The sequence below is a fragment of the Leptopilina boulardi genome, unplaced genomic scaffold (assembly GCF_019393585.1).
Source record: "Leptopilina boulardi isolate dan_hultmark-lab unplaced genomic scaffold, ZJU_Lbou_2.1 LbouV2_13, whole genome shotgun sequence".
Taxonomy (NCBI): domain Eukaryota; kingdom Metazoa; phylum Arthropoda; class Insecta; order Hymenoptera; family Figitidae; genus Leptopilina; species Leptopilina boulardi.
In genome coordinates this window covers 1418288-1442897 of record NW_026137674.1, presented here as the reverse complement: position 1 = coordinate 1442897, position 24610 = coordinate 1418288, and the positions used below count along the sequence as shown (strand labels likewise).

Here is a 24610-nt window from a genome sequence, read left to right as displayed (position 1 = left end):
TTATTATTATTTATAAATAGAATCTATCCCTCGGTGAATATTTAATAATAAATGATACGTTATCGATCTTTCCGAGTCAAGTAAGTTTTCAAAAAACTTACTTGCACACGTATATTGACTTACTTTGTCTAAGGTGCTAATAATTGTCACTCTCTTTTGTCTTCATCGTATTTCGTCTCAGTCTTGTCGAGATCTTCATCAGTAACTAATATAGCTTTGTATAAATCCATCGTGTATATAATTTGACATGTCATAATTTGACATGAAAAATTTTGTTGCGGTAATTGTCTTTTATTTCTTCTTTTGTATATAACTTTGTAAAAATTTATTTTAATTTATTTTGTAAAAAATTAATTTCTTATTAATAAAATTGTAGTTCTGAAGAGGACAGGGGAGCTGTCGAAACGTCAACAAAATCGATAACGTATCATTTATTATTAAATATTCACCGAGGGATAGATTCTATTTATAAATAATAATAATAATAATAATAATAATAATAATAATAATAATAATAATAATAACAATAATAATAATAATAATAATAATAAAAATAATGGTTACTAACATTAAAATGTTCTATTATGACCTATGTATAAACTACTATTTTGATTGTTGTATCAAAAAAGCAATTTTTTCTACTTTCTGATTATTTATATGTATTTGTTTATAACAATTGATGATAACAATTGTAAATTTTAAAGAAGTGATGTCAAATTCGTTATCAGCGACCTAGAAAACCCCCGAGAAACAAGTTTCGAGCGAATCCGATCACTTTTTAAAAAAGTCGTCCGCCATGTTGGATCCGCCATTTTGAATTTTGAAAAACGCACCTCGGATTCGTGATCAGCGACCCCGAAAACCCCCGAGTGAAGATTTTCGAGCGAATCCGATCACTTTTTAAAAAAGTCGTCCGCCATGTTGGATCCGCCATTTTGAATTTTGAAAAACTAACTTCGGATTCGTGATCAGCGACCCCAAAAACCCCAAAGTGAAGATTTTCGAGCGAATCCGGTGAATTTTTAAAAAAGTCCGCAATTTGTTTATAAAAATTGTTAATAACAATTAAAAAAAATTCTTTTATGGTGCATTTTTTATCCTTGTCCACATATGCAACTGAAAAGATAGTTAAATAGTTTATTTAAACTGTTTTTTCAAAAATATACAAGAAATTATGTCAACGTAGGGTGATTTTTCATTACAATTGTTTAAATAAAAAAATTTGCAAAATGAAATTCAAAAATCAGGCGAAGCTGAGACCTAGAGAATTTATCCCTGAAGTTTTCAAAAAAAAAATGTCCAAATCCATCAAAAATTGAAGGCTGTAGCCCCTCGTGAACAGTAATTTTCCATTTTGGACCACTGTGCGTTGTGTTTAGATTAAGTTCAACCCAAAATACATAGCACATCGCCGTTTTTAACGTTTTCTAATCATTTTAAGAACAAAATGAAAACAATAATTGTAAGAAATATAAAATTATCTTGATCTTACATTTCTTTATTTTTAGTTGTAAATTGTAATTTAAAAAACATAAAATTGAATTTTCTTTATATGCAAAACATGTATGCTGGTATCAACAAAAAGTCTCTACAATAATAAATTCATTCACATTTATTAAATTATAAAAGTTGTAAAAAAATAATAGAAAAAGATGGATTTCCTTTATTTTTTCGAAATTTTGTTTTGGAATACTCACTTTGCACAAAAATTAACAAAAGATGAATAAATAAAACAAAATTTTTCATGACATGTCAACTTTAGCTTATTATATTTATTAAAATAACTTTTTTTCATGCTCTTTCTGTGGTGCAAAAAAATGTTAAATTTACCCCTGTTTCGAAATTTCTTATAGAAGAAATCCCTTTTTTTATCTATTAAAATAAAGCTTAAGATTGGAAGCTTTTGTTATTCCGCATCCAATGAGCTCTATAATATATAAAATTTCTTTCTTTATAGAAAAAATATTTTTAGAAATTATAATTTAAAAATTTTTATTGTTTGTCTTTCATTTAAAAAACATTATTTAAAACTTTTTTAATTAATTTTATCTGGATTTATTAACATAATTGAATTGTTTCTTTTGTATCGAATTTCAACATCTATTTTTTCAATTTGCTATAGATAACAAAACCAAGAACATTCTACATCACTTATTAAAAAAATTGTGTATGAACATAAATATAATAATATTTTGTTTTTGTTAATGAATTTTTTGTTGATGGATTTTACTATATATTATATAGTAAAAAAAAAATTTTCATGGAATTTCAAAAAAATGTTATTGTCAACTTAAAATAAACATTGTTTGCTTTTTCTTGGTTGTAATAATGCTGTTTTATTTAAATTTAATATCCCCATAAAACTGAAATTGATATTTACCTGGATTTAAGTAATAATATTTAAATAGAAGTTGAACAGAACTTTCCGAAATAAGCAGCAAGTACCTTAATTTCTATTAAGTTAAGAGTATCTAAGCTTGAAAAAAATTGTTTCTCACGATATTTATGTTAAAATGACAGTATTTTTGTTAATTGATTGTTCTCATTATGCATTATAAATAATTCTATAAATTTCAAAAGTTATTAATATTTATAAATATAAAATATTTACTATTATTTATAAATTATAATTAAATTTTTTTTGTTTCATAACATAAATATTATTTTTTTATTTAATTCTTCTTTTCATTTTACCTATACTTCCATTACATTATTCTTAGGAGGATGAAATTTTAATTTATAAAAATTACTCCTAATGTTTTATTTATAGAAATAAAACATAATATTTTTAACATTGCTTAGTTTATAATATATCGCCCACATCTCTAAATCAGTGCTTGATATATAAGGGAATTAAATATAATTAAAGAAGGAAATCTGCGTATTTTCAATCCATTTTTTCTTGGCAAATAACGTATGTGAATTTAAAGGTGGTAAGTATGAAGAGGACTTAAAAATTTTATTCCCCCCACCTATATTTTTCTATATTAATATTTCTAATAGGGAGCATCATATTTTAAAAATCCCGCAAATTGTTTTCCAAAACAGCCAATTAGAATATAAGAGTTCTCACGTGATAAAATCTACGGCGCAGTAGTCATAAAGTTTCTCAAAAGTCTCTTTGATTCTTAGGTTCATTTTCATCGTGGATGCCCGCTGGGTTGACTTTGCACGCGCCAACAGTTTTCATCATTTCTTAATAGAGAGTAATTTTACGGACATAGTGAAAAGTTAAAATTTCAGTTAATTTATTACATATTTTATTTTGATATTTAGTGCAGTGCTTAATTGAAACCGCATGGCAGTAGCTTGATTCATAAGGAGCCAGCAATTTCTTTCAAGGTAAATTGAAATTGAGATATAAATATTTATAATGACATTTAATATAACAATCGAACTTTATATTTATTTTTTTGTATATTAATTTAAAAATTATTGATAATTTTTAATTAATTATTATTCAAAAGCAAAATTCTTGACACTTTTTCTTTGCAGATAAAGATTTTACTTGAAATATGCCAACTTAAAAATATACTTTATCATAATTTTTTTTATCGGTTAATTCTGTGTAATATTTTTCAAAGTGTATCTTGATTTTCTGTAATTTAATCGCTTCTTTAAAATTTGTTTTCACTAAAATAAATACATTTAATTTTAAATTGAATTTTTGCGCAAACAATTCCTTTAAAGTGCCCTTCTTTTGTTTTCAAGGTGACCGCTAGACGATCAGATGAAAACATTGGTGCGCGTTATATATATATATATATATATATATATATATAGAGAAAGAGAGAGAGAGAGAGAGAGAGTGAGAGAGTGTAGGGATGTTTTTATCTTGGTATATTTATATATAGGCCTTTGTAAAAAATATCAAATTTTCGTTTTATTATTTCCTTTAAAGTTTAAGGTTATATCTCACAAATAGTTTATCTCACAACTTAATATTAAAATTTTAAGTCTTTAATTAAATTTTACAAAACATGTAAATAACTTATTTTGATAAAAATCAACATATCTTTTAATGTTAAAGAAATTGATAGAGAAATAGAAATTTTTTAACGTAAAAAAATAGAGACATATCAGTCGGTTCTAAAATTAATTTGGTAGAATTAATAAAATTTCATTTCCCGAAATTCACTTTTAACCGAATGTTTATTTGTTTCAATTATTATTTAACAAAATTGTTACTTCAACAAATTTTTAGTTTACAGATTTTTTTTTCATCAAATTGTTCCGAGTTATTATGTGCTTAAATTTTCAATAGACAAAATAAATATTTAAAAATAATTTTTTATTTTATAGAAAAAATATTAGAAAAAATTTTTTTCTTCTCCAATTTTTTGTTGTTTTAATTTACATTTAACAGAATTCTTAAAAAGGTAAATTTTTATTTTACAGCATTCTTATTTGTTCAAATAAATAAAAAAGCAATAAAATTTAGTCGTAATTTTCAAATGTAACAAATCAGAAGTTTACAATGAAATTATAATTAGTTAATTGAAAAATTGCAACTAAACATTTTTTTTGCAATTTGTTTATGTGAAAAAAATGTGTGATGTAAAATGAAAATTTGTCCTTTTCAGAAATCTGTTGAATGTAAATTAAAATAAATAAATGTTATATAGAAGGACAAAATTCTATCTAATATTTTTTCTGTAAAATAAAAATTATTTTAAATAAATATTCTATGAAATGAAACTTCAAAGGAATAACAACTCGAAAAAACTCGATAAAATAAAAAATCTGTAAAATAAAAATTCCTTTAAGTAACAATTCTGTTAAAAAATTAATTAATTAATAATTAATTTCTGTTTAATAATTTAAAAAAAAAATTTATTTGTTTCAAATATTATTTACGAAAATTGTTTCTTGAACAAATTTTTAGTTTACAGATTGTAAAAAGTAAAATGAAATGTGGTGTTACGTAAGTAATTGTTTTTTTAAAAACTTTTTTACATTTTGTTTTTTAAACTCATTTTTTCAATGTAATTCATATTCATATCGGAGAGATATATTTTTTAGAGATATTTGAATTAAAACATTGTTGTACCATTTTTTCTTTTTTTTATAACATTTGTTCTTTTTATCCTACAAAAAAAAGTTCTGAATGTTTTTTACTCTAAAAATGTTTAATTCAAAATTTACATACTTATTTAACACCAAAATGTCTCTCAAAACCTAAAAGTAAAGAAAAATCTGAGACATCATATGTCGTTCTCATAAGAAACTCCCCATATGTTTTCAGCTATCTTTTATGTAAATACCATAGAAAAAGAAGTTGTCCAGGATGAGGGGTAATTAAAAGAGACGGTAATTTCAAACTTACCGTGCAACACTCACATACGCAAAACGAACGTGAAGAAAGAATTTTATCATTTAGAAGGGAGTTATATAACAGCTCCATTAGCCAGCCAAACACTCCTCGAAGTATTTATCAGACTTTCAGTCCTTTGTAAGTTTTAATTATCAAAAAATTATAAACATTGATCTTAAAATACTTTTTCAATATTTATCATTTTCACGTTCAGTGCCATTTTTATAGGGCGATAATTAAATGCCAAAGAATTTTTAGAGACCGTTCGACACTTTTAAGTTATTTTTTATTTGTATGTTTCAAAAAAATTAAAAAAATCAAAGTAACATAATAATTTTTAATTCATTTTTGTAGGCATGAAAATTTTGAAAATGATCTTCCATTTAATGCCACACAAGCAAATATGACAAGATGGAAAAATTCACACAGTCCAACGGAAATTCCGAATGACTTAAATCATTTTTCAGCAACAATAAACAAACAAATTTGGATGAATTTACGTAATTATATTGGAGGATCACTTGAATACATTTTAATAACTGGCGATGAGTTTAATTCTATTTTAATTATTGATCCGCAATTCTCAAGACCATTACTAGAAATTGGCAACTTTTTAATTCATATTTCGATAACAACAATTCCTTCTTCTGTATGGTGCAAACAAATGTTATCCTTAATATGCGTCAAAAGTGGCTATGTAAGTAATTATAATTATTCATTTTGCTCTCTTTCCCCCTTTTCGATTTTTTAAAAATGGATAATATGGGCTCAAGTATCTAGAATGCATATATTGCCTGTGTCACAAAATCTTATGCACAAATTATTTCCAATACGCTTTGATGGATTGTCCTGAAATTTTGTAGACTTATTACAGTCAATAATATCTAAATTTAGACACAAGGATTTCCAAAAAAATATCCACATAAATTTGTTTATGTCCCCTTTTCAAAAATTCGAAAATACGTTTATTAACCAAAAAAAATTTTTACACTGCAAATTAAATTTTGTTTGTTTACTACTTTTTCACTTTCTATTCAGCGCAACACGCCCATTTTTCTTTTTTTAAGTGTTAATTTTTTTACATAATAAGTATTTACTTTATTAATTTTTTTTAATATATCAAATAATAAATCAATTATATAATAGGAATTCCAATTAATTGCAAGCCATTGAAATAATGGGTTCGATATACTCAAAAACCATTCAGCTCTGTAAATATTGGATAAAAGTAAAAATAATAAATAAAAGTTATTTATAAGGTAAAATATTGTGAAAAAAAGTTATGAGAAGATTAAAAGAATAGTTGGAGAGTCAATTTATGCATGTAAATATTAGTTAATTATTAATTCTTTAAAGCTTAATTTATTACAATTCTTACATAAATGGATTCTCCAACTATCCTTTTAACCTTATCATAACTATTTTTTTACAATATTTTACCTTATCAATAACTTTTTTATTTTTCACTATTTCCCAATATCCACCGAGCTGAGTGGATTTTAAGTATATCGAATTCGCTAGGGTATATTTTTAAAAAATATTAATTGTTTTAATCATTTATTTAGCTAATCCCATGTGCCTGGGCACTCATGGACACAAATTCTACACAAGCATACACAGCTATTTTTGAAAAAATAAGAGACATCACTCCAGAGTTTAAAATGATTTCGGTTCTAACAAATTTTTCAAACTCATTGCACACAAGCATTTAACAAGTTTTTCCTGCAGCCATAATTTCGGGACGTTTGTTTCACTATCAGGAGGTATTTATGACTAATAATAAATAAAAACTTTTAAATTCAAACAAAATAAATATTTAATATAGACCGTATTCACTTTAAATTCCACATGCTAAACATACTCGAAGCTGAAAAAAAAATTTTTCAGAAATTTTGTTTTTCAAAGTTTCTTAAACAAAACAGATTTTTTATTTGGCTAAAAAAATTTGGTTTTAAATAGTAGAAAATATGAGAAAAGTAACAACCAGTTTGCTCAAAATATTTAAATTCAAATTACTTAAAACCCTCAACTTCTTCTTTGTTCCAATTTTTTTTTGTAATCGTGTTCATACACGTTCTCAATATATTTCGCAAATTTTCAGCTACGATAATGTTTAGTCTCCCAATTTTTACAAAATTAATAGTCAGAAATTTAAATTTTTATTATTTATAATTAGGTAAACACTATTAAAATCATTTCTTTATGTAAAGATAAAACAAATTCCATACTTATAAAAACTGTAATGGAACAGTAAATTTTTTTTTTTTTGAAAATGTTAAGGTCATGTGATTTTTATGTCTATAATGTTAATTTGTCCGAAAAAAGTTTCAACTCAATCCATTCAGCATTTTATTTTTTTCACTTTTAATACCAAAATTTATATTTCTTTTGAAAAAAGATAAATATTTACATTATAAACATTAAATCAATAAATGAACCTACCAATTTGACAATTCGCCCAACACTTAGCTGCACGCAGTAGTAACATTTAAACATGCAAGAAAGTTAAAAAAAATTGACATTCAAAATTTTGTTTTTTCAAAATCATTACCTTATAAGAAATTCAGTGGCTAAACTTTTTTTCTTTTAAATTTTTTTTTATTAAATGAACATTTTAGATAATATTGACAAAACAAGGAAACAATTTTATTCTCAAATTTCTCTCAATTTTTAAAACATAAATCGTTGCATCTTTGACAAATATTGATCAATTCACTTAAAATTTGATATATACATAAATTTTATTAATATCATTTCAAAATCCAAAAACTTAACAATTTTAAAAAATACATAAATTTTGTACAAGATAGTAGTTTTGAAAAATAAAAATTTCGAATTTCAATTTTTTTGACATGTTTTACTAGTCGATCAGGTTGCACTTTGATCAAATTGGGAGGTTCAATTTTTACAATGAATACTTTTAAAACTAATACTATCAATTTTTTAGGAAGTTTACAAACTGACTATCCAGCATGGGCTAATTAATTATTTAATTCAAAATGATGACCGAGAAATTAAGGAATTTCTACAATTTATCTTCACTTTGCCACTTTTGCCATCTCAAGTAATTAATTAAACATTTTCTGAAAAAATTGAAAGTCTTAGTGCAAATGCTTATATCGTGCTGCAAGTATTTTTCTTAAACTATGACCGAATTTGGTTAAGACAAGTCACTGCAAATAAATTCAGCGTCCACAAAAATTTTGAACGATGTACTGACATGTTCGAAAATTACAATACAACCTTAATATCAGAATTTGGGCTTTATCCTATGGTGTGGAAATTTCCAGGTAAAATATTTATTATAACGAAATTTTTAATTGAAATAAATAAAAATTTTTACAATTAACATTTTTCAAAACAACAAAAACATAGTCTCCAAATATCACAATTGTTTGCAGCAATTTTACAGAAAGTTTACAATACCAAGTTGGCATGGTAAATTAGCTGCAAAATTGTGGCAAATAGCGATATGTCCAAGCGTTTTAAACTTTACATTGCAAAATAATTTGCTGCAAGTTTTCTTTAAGTTTCCTATAAAAATTTTCTACAAACTTACAATGCAAAATTTAAAAAGGCTCGATATATCACATATCACTTGTGACATCTGTGTCTTTTGGAATTTTAAACTTTTGTCGATATTTTTTTAATTTTCTTTGCGTTTTTATTATTTAAAAGTTTTTATTGGCTTTAATTTTTCTAAGTTTTATCGAATGCATAAAAAAATGCGATTGAAAAACAAAAAGTAGGAACCAAATATAATGATATCTGCGATATAATAAAGCTGTCATAATATTATTTTCCTACTTCTCGTTTTTCAATCGCATTTTTTTATGAATTCGTACAATCTTTCGGATTATTAATTATAGGGCGATAATATATTAAAGGTTTCTCCTTGCCAAAGAATTTCAGAGACCGTTAGACACTCTTAAATTATCTTTCTTGTGTTTAAATAAGTTTATTTTCACATGAATTTATAAAATTCTAATATTATTTTATATGTGAATTAAAGTAGCACTTTGCAAAATACAAGCTCATGGGTTCAGAAACAAAAAAAATCGACGATGAATATTTAAATGGAATTAATGCACTGAAATTATTAAATAGACGAAGTATATCAAGAATTAGAAATTCATTGAATAATTTAGAGTTGTCAACAATCACAAAAACTGAATTCATTAATCAATGTCGTGGAATTTACGCAGAATCGAGAATTGAGTATTTCAATGTAAGTCTTGAAGGATTTGAAACAGAGGACATGTTAGAATTAATCAATTTTTCTAACAATGACGCTGATGTTGAACGTAAGAATTTTTCTTTATTTGTATTAAAAATATTTAAATTATTTAATAATAAGAATAATAACAATACCCAGATAGCACAACTTCTTGCATGGACCTTGTAATGGTATTACATAGCAAGACATGCAATATTACACTGCAATATTGGAGCAAGCCTCCTGCAAGATTAAAACGTCAACATTGCATGGCAATCTTGAGACAGCATTACGTTGTAGTATCGAGGCAATATTTCACCCAAAGATTCGCATATTAAAAATATTTTTTATATTGTAACGATAGGCCTATCGTAAGAATACTCGCCCGGCGAAGAGAGAGAAAGTAGACGGCGTAAGTAGCAGCGTCTCTCTCTTCCCCCACCTCGCGCTAACGCCTTTGGCTACCTAGCGAGAGTATATACCTGGCGGCTCGCACCTTTTTCCTCAGTTCGTCTTCCGACTGGCTTTGAGGTGCACCTCTGGCTAGATGGAAGCGTTCTCACTCCTAGTTCCTGGCTACCTGGATTTAATTGAGGCGCTCCTCATTGAATTCAGGTAATGCAAGGTATGGTACACTTGATTATGGGTGCTTCCGTGTCAAGTGAACCTTAGTTTACCTTCTTGTTCCTTATCAACTTGGACTCTCTGTAGGTGCTCCTGCGAGAGACCGAGAAGATACCTTCATGTACCTAGAACGTCATCCTTGCGACTTTTCTGTAGGTGCTCCTGCGAGAGGATGCGAGTATGACGTCACTACCAAGAACCTAGAGTATCGTCTTCGCGACTTCTCTGTCGGTGCTCCCGCGAGAGGACGTAGAGATAGGTACTTCCTTTCTCGTTCACCGCCCCAGGTGAGTAGAGGGGCAATCTCTATTACCTGGATGCGAAGCTCATGGCCGTATCTTTAACTCAGGGTGCCCCCTGGTCTAAGATATTGCCCAGAGATGTTCCTTAATTTTCCTAGTTTACGTCAGGCAAGAGTATCAGGTACATACCTGATTCTTCAACCCAATCGTTTCTTTTCTAGTTTTCTCTGGAAACGATTATCTCACAGTGCACGTTCTAGTTTACGTTTGCCTTGAATTGCTTTACTTACATGTTGGATTTATACGGGATCAACTCCTGGTGAACGCGATCGCGAATATTAAAGGTACCTTGTATCATTTCAGAAAAGAAACTGGCCAGAACAATACGGTAGAGGGCGGTGCTGTCCAGTCACTCGAGATTTTCGGATGACCTACTCATCCTAGTTATTATTTGCATTATATCGAGCCATTTGTCTATTTATTGTTTTACATATTGTTTTATATTCTTTATATTCATATATTCCTTGTACCTTCATTTAACTTCCTTTTGTTACAATATATAAATCTTTCGAAGGTTTTAAATAAAGACTCGTTATTGACTACACCTCTCCTCTCAATCATAGTACGCAAATAGTTCCATAAGGCTAAAATTGATGGCGCTTCACGCCACAAGTAAGAATTAAGTGAACACAAGGACTCGGTCCCCATCCGGCGAGCGAATCCTTTGGCAACACAAATTTAGATCATTACAATATAGAAGCGAATCTTGGGGTGCAATATTGCATCAATATTATTTCATGCTTGCATTAAAATTTTAGACTAAAACGGAAATTGTAATTTTATCTTGTCCGAAGCTTACCATGTAATATTGTCCGAGACTTTCGTTGCATAATTGCTTCAATATTACGACGTAATGCTGTCTCGAAATTTCCATGCAAGGTTGATGTGAGGCGGAACTTTTTATTCTTGCCGGAGGCGTGCTCTAATATTGCAGTGTAATATTACATATCTTGTCATATAATACCGTCACAAGGTTCATGCAAGAAATTGCGCTATCTGGGTATTTTCACCCATATGTTTAAAATTTTTTAAAATTTTTTAACAATAGCTAAAAACTATTTTTTTTTGTTTTAATAATTTAAAACAATTTAATTTGATAAAGATATAATATTTAATTATTGAAACCCAATGTTTCACCTTCTTTCGAAAAATTAAAATTTAATTGTTGACCCTTTGTCTTTCATGTGTCCCAATATGATTAATTTTAAAAACAATGTTTTGTTGAGTTGAGAATAACTTATGAAAGGCAGAAGCTTAATATTTTATAAATTAACTTATGTTTTTACAGATTTAAATTTTTTTCATATTTCCATAAAAGCTAAGGCATTAATTTAATTTCAATTTTCATATACATATATAGCGAGTTCAAAGATGTTGCAGAATATGTCCATCAGGGGCAGAATAAAGAGGGTGAGAATTGAACTTTATTGTTCATGATTCTTCATGTCATTTCAATTTGTCTTTGTCTTTCGGTATTTCTCCATTTCTCTAAAGATTGTGATAAGGATATTAGACTTTATCATGTTACATGTTTATCAAAATAACTGTTTTTATATTAATAAAATGGTTTTTTATTTAGCTCATCCATGGTCCGTAATATTATTTGCAATTAATAACAAATAAAACATATTAATACCACAAAATAATAAAATTATTACTGTAAGAGTACGATCAGATCAACAATAGGAAATTTTACATATGCATTATAAAGAGTATCTCACTCACACACATGAACAGGATTTGACATAATGGTACTCTTACGATCCAATGGGCGAAATCATTAAAATTAATAATATTATAATAAATATAATTTTTCATTCAATTGCTTCCTCATAAAAGAAATATGATTAAAAAAAAAAAAACGTATCGCTTTCAATATTTGGAATCCTTTTTCGATTAATGACCGTCCATGTCCCAGTATCCGTCCATTTTACAAATATCTCGTATAGTAATTTAAATTATTTTTTAACAATAATTTATTCCTTTTGGCACGCAATCGACTTATTAGTTTAAGTAAACAAATAAAAGAAAATAATTTTTTTATAAATGTTATTTTGAAAATTAAACTGGACGGAAACTAGGTTTTAGGTGGACGGCAACTGGGACATCCACGGTATAACAAAGTTAATGAATTTAAAAAATTCTATGTTTCACTATTGTTTTTATTATAAAAAAAATTCTTAAAATCTCCATTAGGAAGCAAAATGACCACAAAAATTTAAACTTTAACTTTCTAGCGATTTTATACTAACAATTTTTGAATATATGCAGATAATGAATTGCAGTTCGATCAAAATCGCCGTAGAGAGGAGAATTTCGAAGGTAAAAAATTTACTTGTTTGTTGCTTAAAAAATTAATAATACATCTATTAAGGAAAATTTAAACAATTGTTATTTTTGTACAAATATAGTTGCTGCTCCTCAAGGAGAAATTACTGAACATGAACAAGGTAATATGAATTTTTAAATTTTTCTTTATTAAAATTTATAAGCCAAATCAAAGAAAAATAAAATTGTAATAAATTTAGTTTCTCTTATCTGTATAAAAACGTCAACGGAAAGCGTGAACCATGTAAGTAAAAGAGACAATAATATATGTTACTCTCTTTTAGTAACATGGTCTGCGTTTTCTGCTAACGCTTTTACGCAGACATGAGACGGCACCAAGATTATATATATATATGTAATAAAATATATCATTTTTTCCTAAATATAGTCCAAGTCATTTGCTGTATTTGCCGTAACATCGAAGCAACATATTGCTTTCGTCCTTGTGGACACTTGGCAACTTGTGAAGAATGTTGCGTATCATATGAGGCTCAAAATATTGCAAGGGATGAAGATGATCCTATGAGGAAAAAATGTCCAGTTTGCAGAAGGGAGTATGATTGTACTCAAAAAGTAATACCCCAAAGTGTATGTATAATTACCAACATTTCTATATTTTTACGTTTTTTTACAATTGAAATCGTCAATTGAATGGAAACTTATGCTTTACAATTGATATTTAAAAAAATATCGTGTCGGAATTAACATTCTATTTCTAATTTAGTTTTACAACATTACATCTATATTTATTTGCTGAACTATAATTATCTAAAACGCAAATGATCTAAATATTTTAGAAAATATAATTTAATTTTTATTATTACCCAGCAAGAAGTTGTGCTATCTGGGTATTTTCACCCTTATTTTAAAAATATTTTTAAATTATTTAACAATAGTTAAAAACTATTTTTTTTGTTTTAAAAATTTAAAACAATTTAATTCGATAAAGATATAATATTTCAATTATTTAAACCATTTTTAAAGTATATGCAGAATTCAATTTCATAATATTTAGATTAACAAAAAAATTTTTGTAATTTTTTGCAAAATTCATACACTGAAAAAATTTTGATACAGCAACTGCTCCAAACGAAAGATTTTTATATTCAATTAACTTCATACTTAATATTTGCCATGAGTTTTTATATGAATGAAGTTAATACAGAATACAGAAATTTTTCGTTTGGGGCAGTTGCTGTACCAAAAAGAATATTTTAAAAAATAGACATTTTTATATTTATTGAATAATAATTCTCTTTTTATGTTAAAAAATTAAGTTGTGAATTTAAAAATATTTTTAGAAAATGCAATAACATTTAACAAAATAATTAAATAATTTGTTTTTTTTCTTTTTTAAAATGAATAGAAATTCGTAACTGCGACCTTGTCTATAACTATATATTTATTTTATTTAACACTAAGATAAACAAGCTCTTTTTATGAATGTACTTTTAAAAATATAATAAATAATTATTGTAAAACAAAAAAAAACTAATGTTGCTTTGCAGAATCCTTAAATGCAACAAGAATTTATTTTCTTGAATTTTCATTGAGACAGAATAATAAATATGTAGTCATTTAAATTAATTTTTTATGATAGGATAATATTTATTGTGAAAAATAAATTTTTTTTAAAAATGACTATTCTGTCTAATGCAAATTTGAAAAATCAATGATTCTGTCCGATTTGTTTCAGTAATAATTTTTTAGTATTGAAGTTTTGTTAAATGGAATTTATATTAAATAAAAACAATCAAATAACAGCAATTTCATGGTAATATAAAATTAAACAGACTACTTTTAAAGCTTATACGTGTTTCCCGTTTATTCAATAGAAGGAAATTAATTTTGCAAAATATTCAATTAACTTCATAGTTAATATTTTCCATGAATTCCATAATTCCATGAATGGAAAGACATTATTATATTTATTGCATAATGATTCCCTTTTTATGTTTAAAAATTAAGTTGTGAATTTAAAAATATAAAAAAGATGCATTAACATTTAATAAAATTTGTGTTTCTTTTTATTTCTTTTTCAAATATCTAGAAATTCGAAACTGTAACCTTGTTTATAACCCTATATTTCTTTTGTTTAACACTAGGACGGAGGAAACCTTTTATATGAATGTATTTTAAAAAATATAACAAATAAATACTGTATTTTGAATTTCAATTGATTAAAAAAATTATTTATATACATTCATAGCAATTGATTTTAAAATAATTTATTAACTTTTTAAATTATCAAATCAGTAAAAAAAAGAAAAACATGTATTCAAAATTATTTATTCAAAAGTATTTTCACTTACCTTACATTTTATCCTAAGCACATTTAAAATTCACGGGAAAACTTCTCGTTTGTGAAGGAAATGATGAGAAGCGCTATCTACATTTACTATACAGTCGGTAATACACAACCAGTGATGGGAATCTCACTACAGAAATAACTATTAGGGAGAATTTCTTTCATATACAAATTATATGACATAAAAATTCGGACAAATGAAAATTCCTTTTTATGGCTAATGTATGTAATATAAATTTGACAATATGACAATTATGACAATCTAAAATTCTAACATATATATATTCTATCGAATAAAAGTTCAGTTAAATAATAATTATACTACATAAATATTCATCATAATAATAATACTGTCACAAGCTATTTCAACATAATAAATATTCGGGTATAAAAAATTTCTATTCAATAAAAATTTACCAATTAAAAAATTCATCTAAATAATTATTCTTTCTAATAAAATTTCTAAAAGATAAAAATTCTGATAATTAAAAATTCCATGAAATATAAATTCATTCAAATGAAATTTTTATTATATAAAAATTCTGTCATGTGAAAAATAGGTTAAATGGAAAATCTATCAAATTATTATTCGAAGCAATAAAAATTAGGTTAAAAAATATTCTTTCTAATAAAATTCTATAAAATTAAAATTCGTTCCAATAGAAATTGTGTTTAAAGAAAATTAGAGAAAATGAAAATTCTGACAAATGAAAATATGATCAAATAAAAATTCTTAAAAATAAAATTTATAATAAATAAATATTCTATGATATAAAAAATCGATTATATGGAAATGTTGTCAAATAATTTATTTATTTATTTATTTGGAACATAACGGGACATGCCCTTTCGTACAAAAGTACTCCTAAATCTAAAAATTACAATACTATATTTTACTAAATCTAGGTAGCCACTTAAGAAAAGATATTTTAGTTTTCGTTTAGCCTCTCTGCTAAGTCTAGCAATCAATGAGTTATTACCATAATTAGTTCTGTGAAATGCCACCGAAAACAATGTATATCGCCTAGAAAACATTCTGGGCACTGATAAATTTATCATAGAAAGAAGTGAAGGACAAAAGATAGCTCCATTCATTAGTCTATACAAAAAAGCCATATCTGCAAAGTAGAACCGTGAATTTAATAATGGTATATTTAATACCGATCTAAGTTCCCTGTAATCATGTGTATGCACGTCAAAGGGGTTATTGAGCAATCTCGCAGCAAATCTAAGAAATTTGTTCTGAACACGTTCAATTCTGATTATATGGAAGACGTAGAAAGGTGCCCAAATGATACATGCATATTCTATAATTGTTCTGACAAGCGTCAGGTATAAAGTCCTGATGGTTAACATGTTATGAAAAACAGAGGCACATCTCATTATAAAACCCAAAACTTTAGAGGCTTTTGAAACAGTCTCAGTAATATGATCATTAAATACTAAATTACTATTAAATACAACACCCAAATCACGCACCCTCTCCACTCTCTCCAAAATATGACCATCAATAGTGTAGTTGTTTAAATATAAATTTGCACTACCTTTCGAAAAGTTTACAACAAAACTCTTTTTAATGTTTATACTTAAATGATTTTTAACACACCATTTTTGGGGTCTTTTTAAGTCTTTTTGTAACTTCAAAATATCTTTTTGAAAGGTAGACGGATGAATCGCTTTATAACACTTGAGGTCGTCAGCATAAAGTAAGAACGAGGAGTGCTTGAATATTTGCTTAATATCATTCATATATAAAATGAACATTAAGGGACCTAGGCGTGATTCCTGTGATACCCCAGAGGTTGCTACAAAAGGATCGCTAAATTCACCACCAACGCTTACCACCTGATACCTGTCAGAAAGATAATTTTTGAAAAAAAGAACAATGTTGTCAGAAATGCCTAGTGATTTCAATTTATTTATAAGTATATTATGGTCCACCTTATCAAACGCCTTCGATATATCAGCATAGATAACATCGACTTGCAATCCCCTTTCTAATATTTCTGTTAAAAAGGTTGTAAAAATACCCAAATTTGTTACAGTGGATCTACCCCTGACGAAACCATGCTGTTCATCAATTATAGCTTCAGAGACCGATGTATAAAAATTATCATAAATTATACTCTCAAATATTTTTGCAAAAACACTTAAAATTGTTATAGGCCTATAGTTCTGGGTATTGTTTTTATTATCAGACTTATAAACTGGAGTTATCATTCCCTTCTTCCATTCATATGGAAAAACACAATATTTTAGCGATTTATTAAAAATTATAAACAAAGGTTCAATTAACGAATATCCACATGACTTTACAATGAATGGAGAAATTCTATCGGGACCTGGCCCCTTACTGACATCTAAGTCTTAAATTTTTTTGAAAATATCATTTCTATTGATTGTTATTGAATTTAGGTTCACATCAAATTTATGATTGAAGGTTAAATCTGGGACATTAGCAGAAGGTAATGTGTACAGTGACTTAAAGTGTTTCGCAAAAAGATTAAAAATTTCTAAATATGTATCACCAGATTCATCCTTATAAAACATATATGTGTAGGAATGTTATGATCTTGACGATTAGATTTAACATAGTTCCAGAATTGTTTTGGATTATCCAAAATAGATTTTTCAACATTTGATATATAATTATTGTAACAAATTTTAGAAAGTTTTTTACATTCTGACCTTAATTTGGAAAATTTTAAATAATTTGTGTTACATTTATTTCTAGTATAACTTAAATGAGCAGTCTTCTTATCATAAACCAAGTTTTTTAATTCATTTGAAAACCAAGGTGGGAAATTCGAAGAGGCAATATGTTTCAGTGGTGTATGAATATCAAAAATATCATACAAATGTTCTTAAAAAATAGTCACAACGTTATCAACATTCTCATCACTCAGTAACAAATTCCAATTAGTTGAATTTAATAAGGTAACAATACCAGCTATATTAGCTTTCCTGAAATCATAAGCTGCATTAAGGTTTTGCGCACTATTATGACAAATATTTTCATGAACATTAGAAAAAACCTTTATCAATAAACATGGATAATAGTTATGTAGCATCAATCTAATTGAAAACTGAAGTTACTATAAACTTTCATGTACGTACGATACCACTGCCAATTGTTCGGGGTGAAGTAAATATTTTCTACTTAATATAGGTATTGCAAAAAAATCAGAAACAGTACATTTTTTTTACTTAATCTTTAACTTAATCAAAATATGTATTTTTTGTCACAAAACAATTTAAGTTATGATAATAACTTTATCATTTGTATAAATAAATATTATTCTTATTTACAAACGTATTAAGGATTTTACCACGGAAGAAGTAGTTTTCACAAATTTTGCAATTTACCAAACTTTATTTGCACACTGATTTATATTTAAAATAAACTTATTTGTTCAAACAATTTTTAAACAAAGGACAATTGCTGTTTACTAACTTTTTACATAATGGAGTTTTTCCTAATTTTGCAATTCACCATACTTGAAATAAATATTTAACTTTAAATTAAAAATTAAATCATTATTAAATAATTAATAATCAAACTATTATTGTAACATTATTATTAATTATTATTGTTTTTCTCCCTTCTGAGAAAAAAACTAATTTAGATGAATTAAAATGAATTAACTTTTTTGGCAAGATTCAATTCATATTTATCGCTATGCAAGATTCAGTGAAGCCCCGACGAATTGAAAAGATTAAATCTCAAAAGTTTGTCCATTGAATTGGGACGAATAGAGAGTTTGAAAGTTGAATACAGCTTTGTCGAATTTAAGATAATTGCATAACACAGATCGACGGGGGCATCGAATTAATTTATACAAGGTTATTATCTACGGATAACATGACTGTAAAAATTCGAGTACTCGATATGATACTTCGAGCCAAGCTCGGGCTCGGCTCGAAAAAATTTCGGCTCGGCTCGGTTATTCGAGCTTTTAGCACACCCCTACTATTCATCCTAACTTACTTTAAAAGTTATGATTATTGAATTTTTTTAGTAATCCTGAATGAGCCCTAAATTTTTTAACCACTTAGAAGTTAATAGGAGCAGTGCCATAGAAGTTATGCGTGTTTCCGGCCAGCTTCAATGTGAAGCAGGCCGGAACCACGACTTCTTTTAAAAAACTGAAACTTTTCAACTAATAATATAGAGTATTCTTAAAGGGCTTAATGAGCCCTAAATGTTTTTGCCACTTAGAAGTTCATTTTTCTTAAATAAATCAAAGCCCAAAATTCAAGACACACAGCCCTAATTAGCCCTTAATTCTCATGTAGTGAATATTTTCACGGACGTTAGGAACTATAAGAATCACCTTCCTCTTTCTTTGTAACAGAAGTGACCAAAATTTGCAGGCCTGTGTTATTACAGTTTCTCAACAATATGGCTAATTTCGAAATATCCAGCAGTTTTAAAAAGATGAACAGAGACATTTATTAGGAATAAAATATTGCCATTTGCATTACTTGAAAATATAAATCTTTTTTAAAAAATTAAGCGACGAAAATTAAGAAAATTTGACGGTCCAATCACTTCCAGAAACATATCTATAGCTGTATCTAACCAAAATCGATTGTCAGATGTATAAAATGAATTATGATTAGGATCCCGAATCAAAAACACCAGTGGTTAAGTCGTAATCGCAACTGAAATTTCGCGTGGGGTTCCAAATTACCCTAGTTTTCCATTCTAGGGTTAAAATCCTTTCCTTACAAGGCGCGCCTGGGGTGCGTTCACGTAATTCTCACTCTCATTAAAAAATGTTCACCCACACTCAAAAATTTTTTAAAATTTTACTCTCACTCAAAAAATGTTTCTTGAATGAATGTGAGAGCAAGAGTGAAAAAATTAAGAGAAAGGGTGATATTAAAAAATTGTTGAGTGAGAGTAGGATTGAAAAATTTTTAAGAGAGGGTGAGAGTGAAAAATTTTTGAGGATGAGTAAATTTTTTCGAATCTCACTCTCATTCAAACTTTTAAATCTCACCCTCACTCAAAAATTTTTCACACTTACTCTCACTCAATTTTTCCAATTAATTCTCAATTATAATTTTTTTACTCTCATTCAAATTTTTGCCTCTCACTCTCATTTATAATTATTTCACTGTTACTCTCACATTCACACAAGAAACAATTTATGAGTGAGTGTGAGATTGAAAAATTTTTGAGTGAGGGTGAAAAATTTTTAAGTGAGAGTAAGAGTTACGTGAACGCACCCTTGGAAAAATTTGTTCGAGGGCGCAAAGAGGGTTAAAACAGTTACTGGTACTATGCAGATCAAATATTATTTTTTTGCCAAATGTCGTACTGATAGAAAGAAAACTTTGAAATTTTAGAAAATATACTAACGTTTTTGGGTAACAAAATTTTTTCATTTCTTGAAACTCTAGGGTGGTATAACACCTTAGGATTATGAAATAATGATTATATTTCTTGCACAAAAAAATATAATGATATTACTATTTATATTAATTTTCGCAGGAATACTACACAGCAAATAGATCGATGAGTGTTTTTACAATCGGCATGGCACTTATGGTTTCCTTTATGTCAGCAGTAACTCTTTTAGGAGTTTCTTCCGAAAATTACACGTTTGGAACACAATTTGTCGTTATAAACATTTCATATGTAATTGGAACTCCAATTGTATGCTATGCATATTTGCCGGTATTTTTTAAACTTCAAGCAACAAGTGTCTATGAGGTAACTTTTATGAGTATCATTTAATTAAAAACAAATATTTTATATATATAAAAAAATAGTCGGTCTTTTTTTAAATTTTTTTTTCTTTTGAAAGTTAAAAATGTATAATTTTACTACAAAAAATATTGAAATGTCCTTCTTTGTTATTTTCAAGATATTAATTAATTAATTATTTGATATTAATAAAAAATGAAATATTTTATAAACAAATAAAGTTATCGTAATTCTGACATTACTAAATGAAAGTTGACATAATTCCGCATCCAACGAGCCCTATATTAAGTATTTTGGATTAGTGGATTGTTAATACAAAATTACAATGCTAGCTAATTATTTTTTATTAATTCACTAATCCAAAATACTTCATAAGTTGGATGCGGACTTAAGTCACCCTTCATTTGGTAGAGTCAAAATTACAATAACTTTATTCGTTCATAAAATATTTCATTTTTTGTTAACATTAAATAATTAACTAATTAATATCTCAAAAATAACAAGGTCAGAATTAGTGAAATCAGCACAGAAAATAAAAAATATTTGTTTTAAATCGAAATAAGGAAAAAACAGTTCTATTAGACAACAGAAATGTTTCTACCAAGAGAAAAAAAATTATTTTTTTTACAGAAGTTATTGCAAAATGATTTTTTTTGTCATTTTTTAATCAAATGCTTGTTTCTCGTAAACGAATGGACCGATTTCAATAAATCAAACGGCTACACAAAGGGGAAGAAATAGACTTCCGTTTGAAATTATAAATTGTTTACAAAGAATTAATTTTTTTTATGTTCTGCGCCTTTTAAAAGTTCAAAAAAATCCTAAAATACTCTTAAAACTCTAAGGATTCGAAATCCGTTGAGAAAATTTATGTGCAGTTATTATTTTAATAGTAATGATTTAATGCACAAATTTCTTTTAATCAAAGAAAATTTTTTTGAATCAAAGAAATTTTCTTTGAATGAAAGAAGTGTTGAAGGTTTTACTTGCGAAATAAAAACGAGCAGGAAATACGCTTCAAATAGGTATAAATGTTTATTCAAGTAAATTGACAATTATAAAAAATCTAGAGACGCAGTGTCTTCTATGATTGCTTACGGTGTACTAACTGACTCACTCAAGCATGCTCAAGGAGGTTTGCTGGGTACAGAGTAGGTACAAAATTTGGGGTTGGGTTAGGACAGGTCAGGTATGAAGGAAAAGATTCACCCGCATACACTTTCACTCAAGGAAGCAACTGAATCTCTCAAAATACAAAATAATATTCATGGCTGGAAATTCAACACTCACACTTATTTTGAAAGTTTCACAACACCCATTTTCTCTCGTAAATAACAAAGCTGCTTTTTTTTGTAGAGGCTTTGTTAAAATATCTGCTAATTGTTCCTCGCTTCTAACATACTTCCACGTATCTAAACATTTAGCGTAATCGGCATCTGTTAACCCTATTACATTTACAAAACTCCCACTGTTTCCGAAAATAATACCAAAATCACGTGTGCCTATCATGTACCGAATAATTTTCTTTGCAGCTTGCCAGTGTTCCTGTCTAAAAGAATCTAGAAACTGACTTGCGCAGTTTACTGCGAACTCGATATTCGGACGACTCACTCTGGCTGCAAACAAAAGCGAACCAATTGCTTCGCGATAAGCAGTGCGATAAGGTATACATTCACTCTTTTCGTTGTTCTGGGTATTACATAAGTTTAATCCAGGTTCTGCTGGAACACTTGAGGGATTAGCACTCTCCATACCAAACTTCGTTACAATTTTCTCAATATAACACGCTTGGCTTACAGATAGAGTTCCTTCTCCACGATCACGACTAATTTCCATTCCAACAAATTCTTTGGCTTGATCTGTTGTTATTTGAAAATTGACTTTTAAATACCGAAGCACTTCATCGATCGCACTTTTACTTTCATTAATTAAAAGGCCATCATCTACATATAATGCCAAATACATTTGACAGTTTTCCACTACACCAACAAACACGCACTTATCACTTTCGATGTTGATGAAGTTGTAATTTCTCAGGAACTTGACGAATTTCTCGTTCCAACAACGAGAAGATTGCTTTAATCCATAAAAGCTTCGACGTACCGTAAAATGGGGTAAAGTCGGCGTTTGGGGGTAAAGTCGGCCGGCGCTTTAAATCATTTTACAGTTTAACTATTACTTTTTTCCAGAAGAAATCCGAGTTTTATTAAAAATGTAGTTAGAATTAATGTAAATTAATAAATGAAATACAATATTTAAGTGTTTAAAGCGCCGGCCGACTTTACCCGCAAACGCAGACTTTACCCCATTTTACGGTAGCTTGCAGACCAAATCCTTATTTTCTCCGTTGTTTAATCCGTCTGGAACTTGCAGGTAAATATCTTCTTGAAGGTCCCCATTTAAAAACGCTGTTTTAACATCGAATTTGGCCATTTCGTAATTTTCTTTTGCTGCAATGTCCAATAATATCCTGATTGACTCGTATCTCACAACAGGTGCAAAGGTCTCGGAGTAATCGATTCCTTCCGGCTGAGTGAAACCCTTAGCCACCAATCTTGCTTTATATCGGATATTATTGTCGTTGGAATTTTTCTTGATTGTAAATACCCATTTACATCCTATGGTTCGTTTTCCTTGCGGCAATTCGGCTAACTAAATCCCAGGTATTGTTGTCCTTTAATGCCTGTTTTTCCTCTTCTATAGCAACTTTCCACTTCTCTGCGTCTGGACTGGACATTGCGTCTTCGAAGGTTAATGGCACGGAATCCACAATATTGGCAACTGGGGCTCCATAGTAATCAGGGGCAATAATTAATCTCCTATTTCGAAGTTGACGACCCTCGGCTGCGTTTTCGACGGAGCTGCTGCTGCGCTCCTTGAACGACATCCTGCTGCTGTTGTCCTTGATTTATCTTGTCATTCTCGTCAGATTCATTCTCAAACTCGTGAAATTCTTCGTCCTCGTCCGATTCATTTTCAGGCTCGTGCATTTCAAGATTCTCGCCATTTCCGAAGTCAATCTTCATTCGAAAAATCTTGTCGCTTGCATCATTTTTAGAAGAATTTTCTTTTTGCTCATTAAAATCTACATCGCTGCTGGTGTATATTTTGCGTGAATTTGAATCCCATAATCGGTAATTTGATGAATCACCATTATAGCCGACAACGGTAACTCGCTTGCTTTTGGGATCAAATTTCTTCCTTTGTTCCTTCGAAATATTTATGTACGCTTCAGTACCAAAAACTCGCAAATGCTTGATTTCTGGTTTGCGATTGTAAAATTTCTCAAAAGGTGTTTTTGTTTCACCTTGCTGCGGGACCACTCGATTCAAAACGTAAGTGGCTGTGTTAACTGCCTCTGTCCATAATTTCTTATCAACGTTCCTTCCTAAGAGCATTGATCTCGCGCTTTCAACGATCTTTCTCATTTCTCGCTCGGCCCGACCGTTTTGTTCATGCATGTATGGAGAAGAAAACTCATGAACAATTTCTTTTTCTTTAACTAATTTTTGAAGCTCTTGAGAAATATATTCTGTTCCATTGTCAGAACGTAAAAACTTGATATTGTTTCCCATTTGAGTTCTCGAAAACCTCTCAAACTCACGAAATTTTTCAAAAACTTCAGATTTGTGTCGTAAGAAATATACTTTCCAGAAATTGGTGCAGTCGTCCTTGATCAGTAGAAAATATTTTGAGCCTCGCGGAGACTCAATGTTGACTGGACCACAGACGTCAGTATGCATCTTTTCTCCAGGTAGGAAGTTACTGCTTCTTTTAGCTGTAGAATGAGTTTTTCGAGATT

General features: G+C 28.2%; 1 protein-coding gene across 14 annotated transcripts in view; it reads left to right on the top strand.

Moving 5' to 3' along the window:
* The window catches only part of LOC127291230 (putative sodium-dependent multivitamin transporter), a 425330-nt gene that overhangs the window by 63999 nt on the left and 336721 nt on the right, over positions 1–24610 (top strand). For 4 of the 14 annotated variants that reach the window (XM_051320213.1, XR_007844561.1, XM_051320216.1 and 1 more), the window contains 8 exons: positions 5669–6011; positions 6880–7077; positions 8262–8604; positions 9327–9618; positions 12728–12778; positions 12868–12906; positions 13173–13372; positions 20593–20814. The exons of 2 other annotated variants lie outside the window; for them this stretch is intronic. In XM_051320213.1, the coding sequence (XP_051176170.1) occupies positions 9351–9618; positions 12728–12778; positions 12868–12906; positions 13173–13372; positions 20593–20814 (780 nt within the window). In that variant the 5' untranslated portion in view covers positions 5669–6011; positions 6880–7077; positions 8262–8604; positions 9327–9350. Of the gene's footprint in view, positions 1–5269; positions 5453–5668; positions 6012–6879; positions 7078–8261; positions 8605–9326; positions 9619–12727; positions 12779–12867; positions 12907–13172; positions 13373–20592; positions 20815–24610 lie in introns of those variants that run through there. 8 more of the 14 variants (XM_051320221.1, XM_051320222.1, XM_051320224.1 and 5 more) reach the window with 7 other exon arrangements.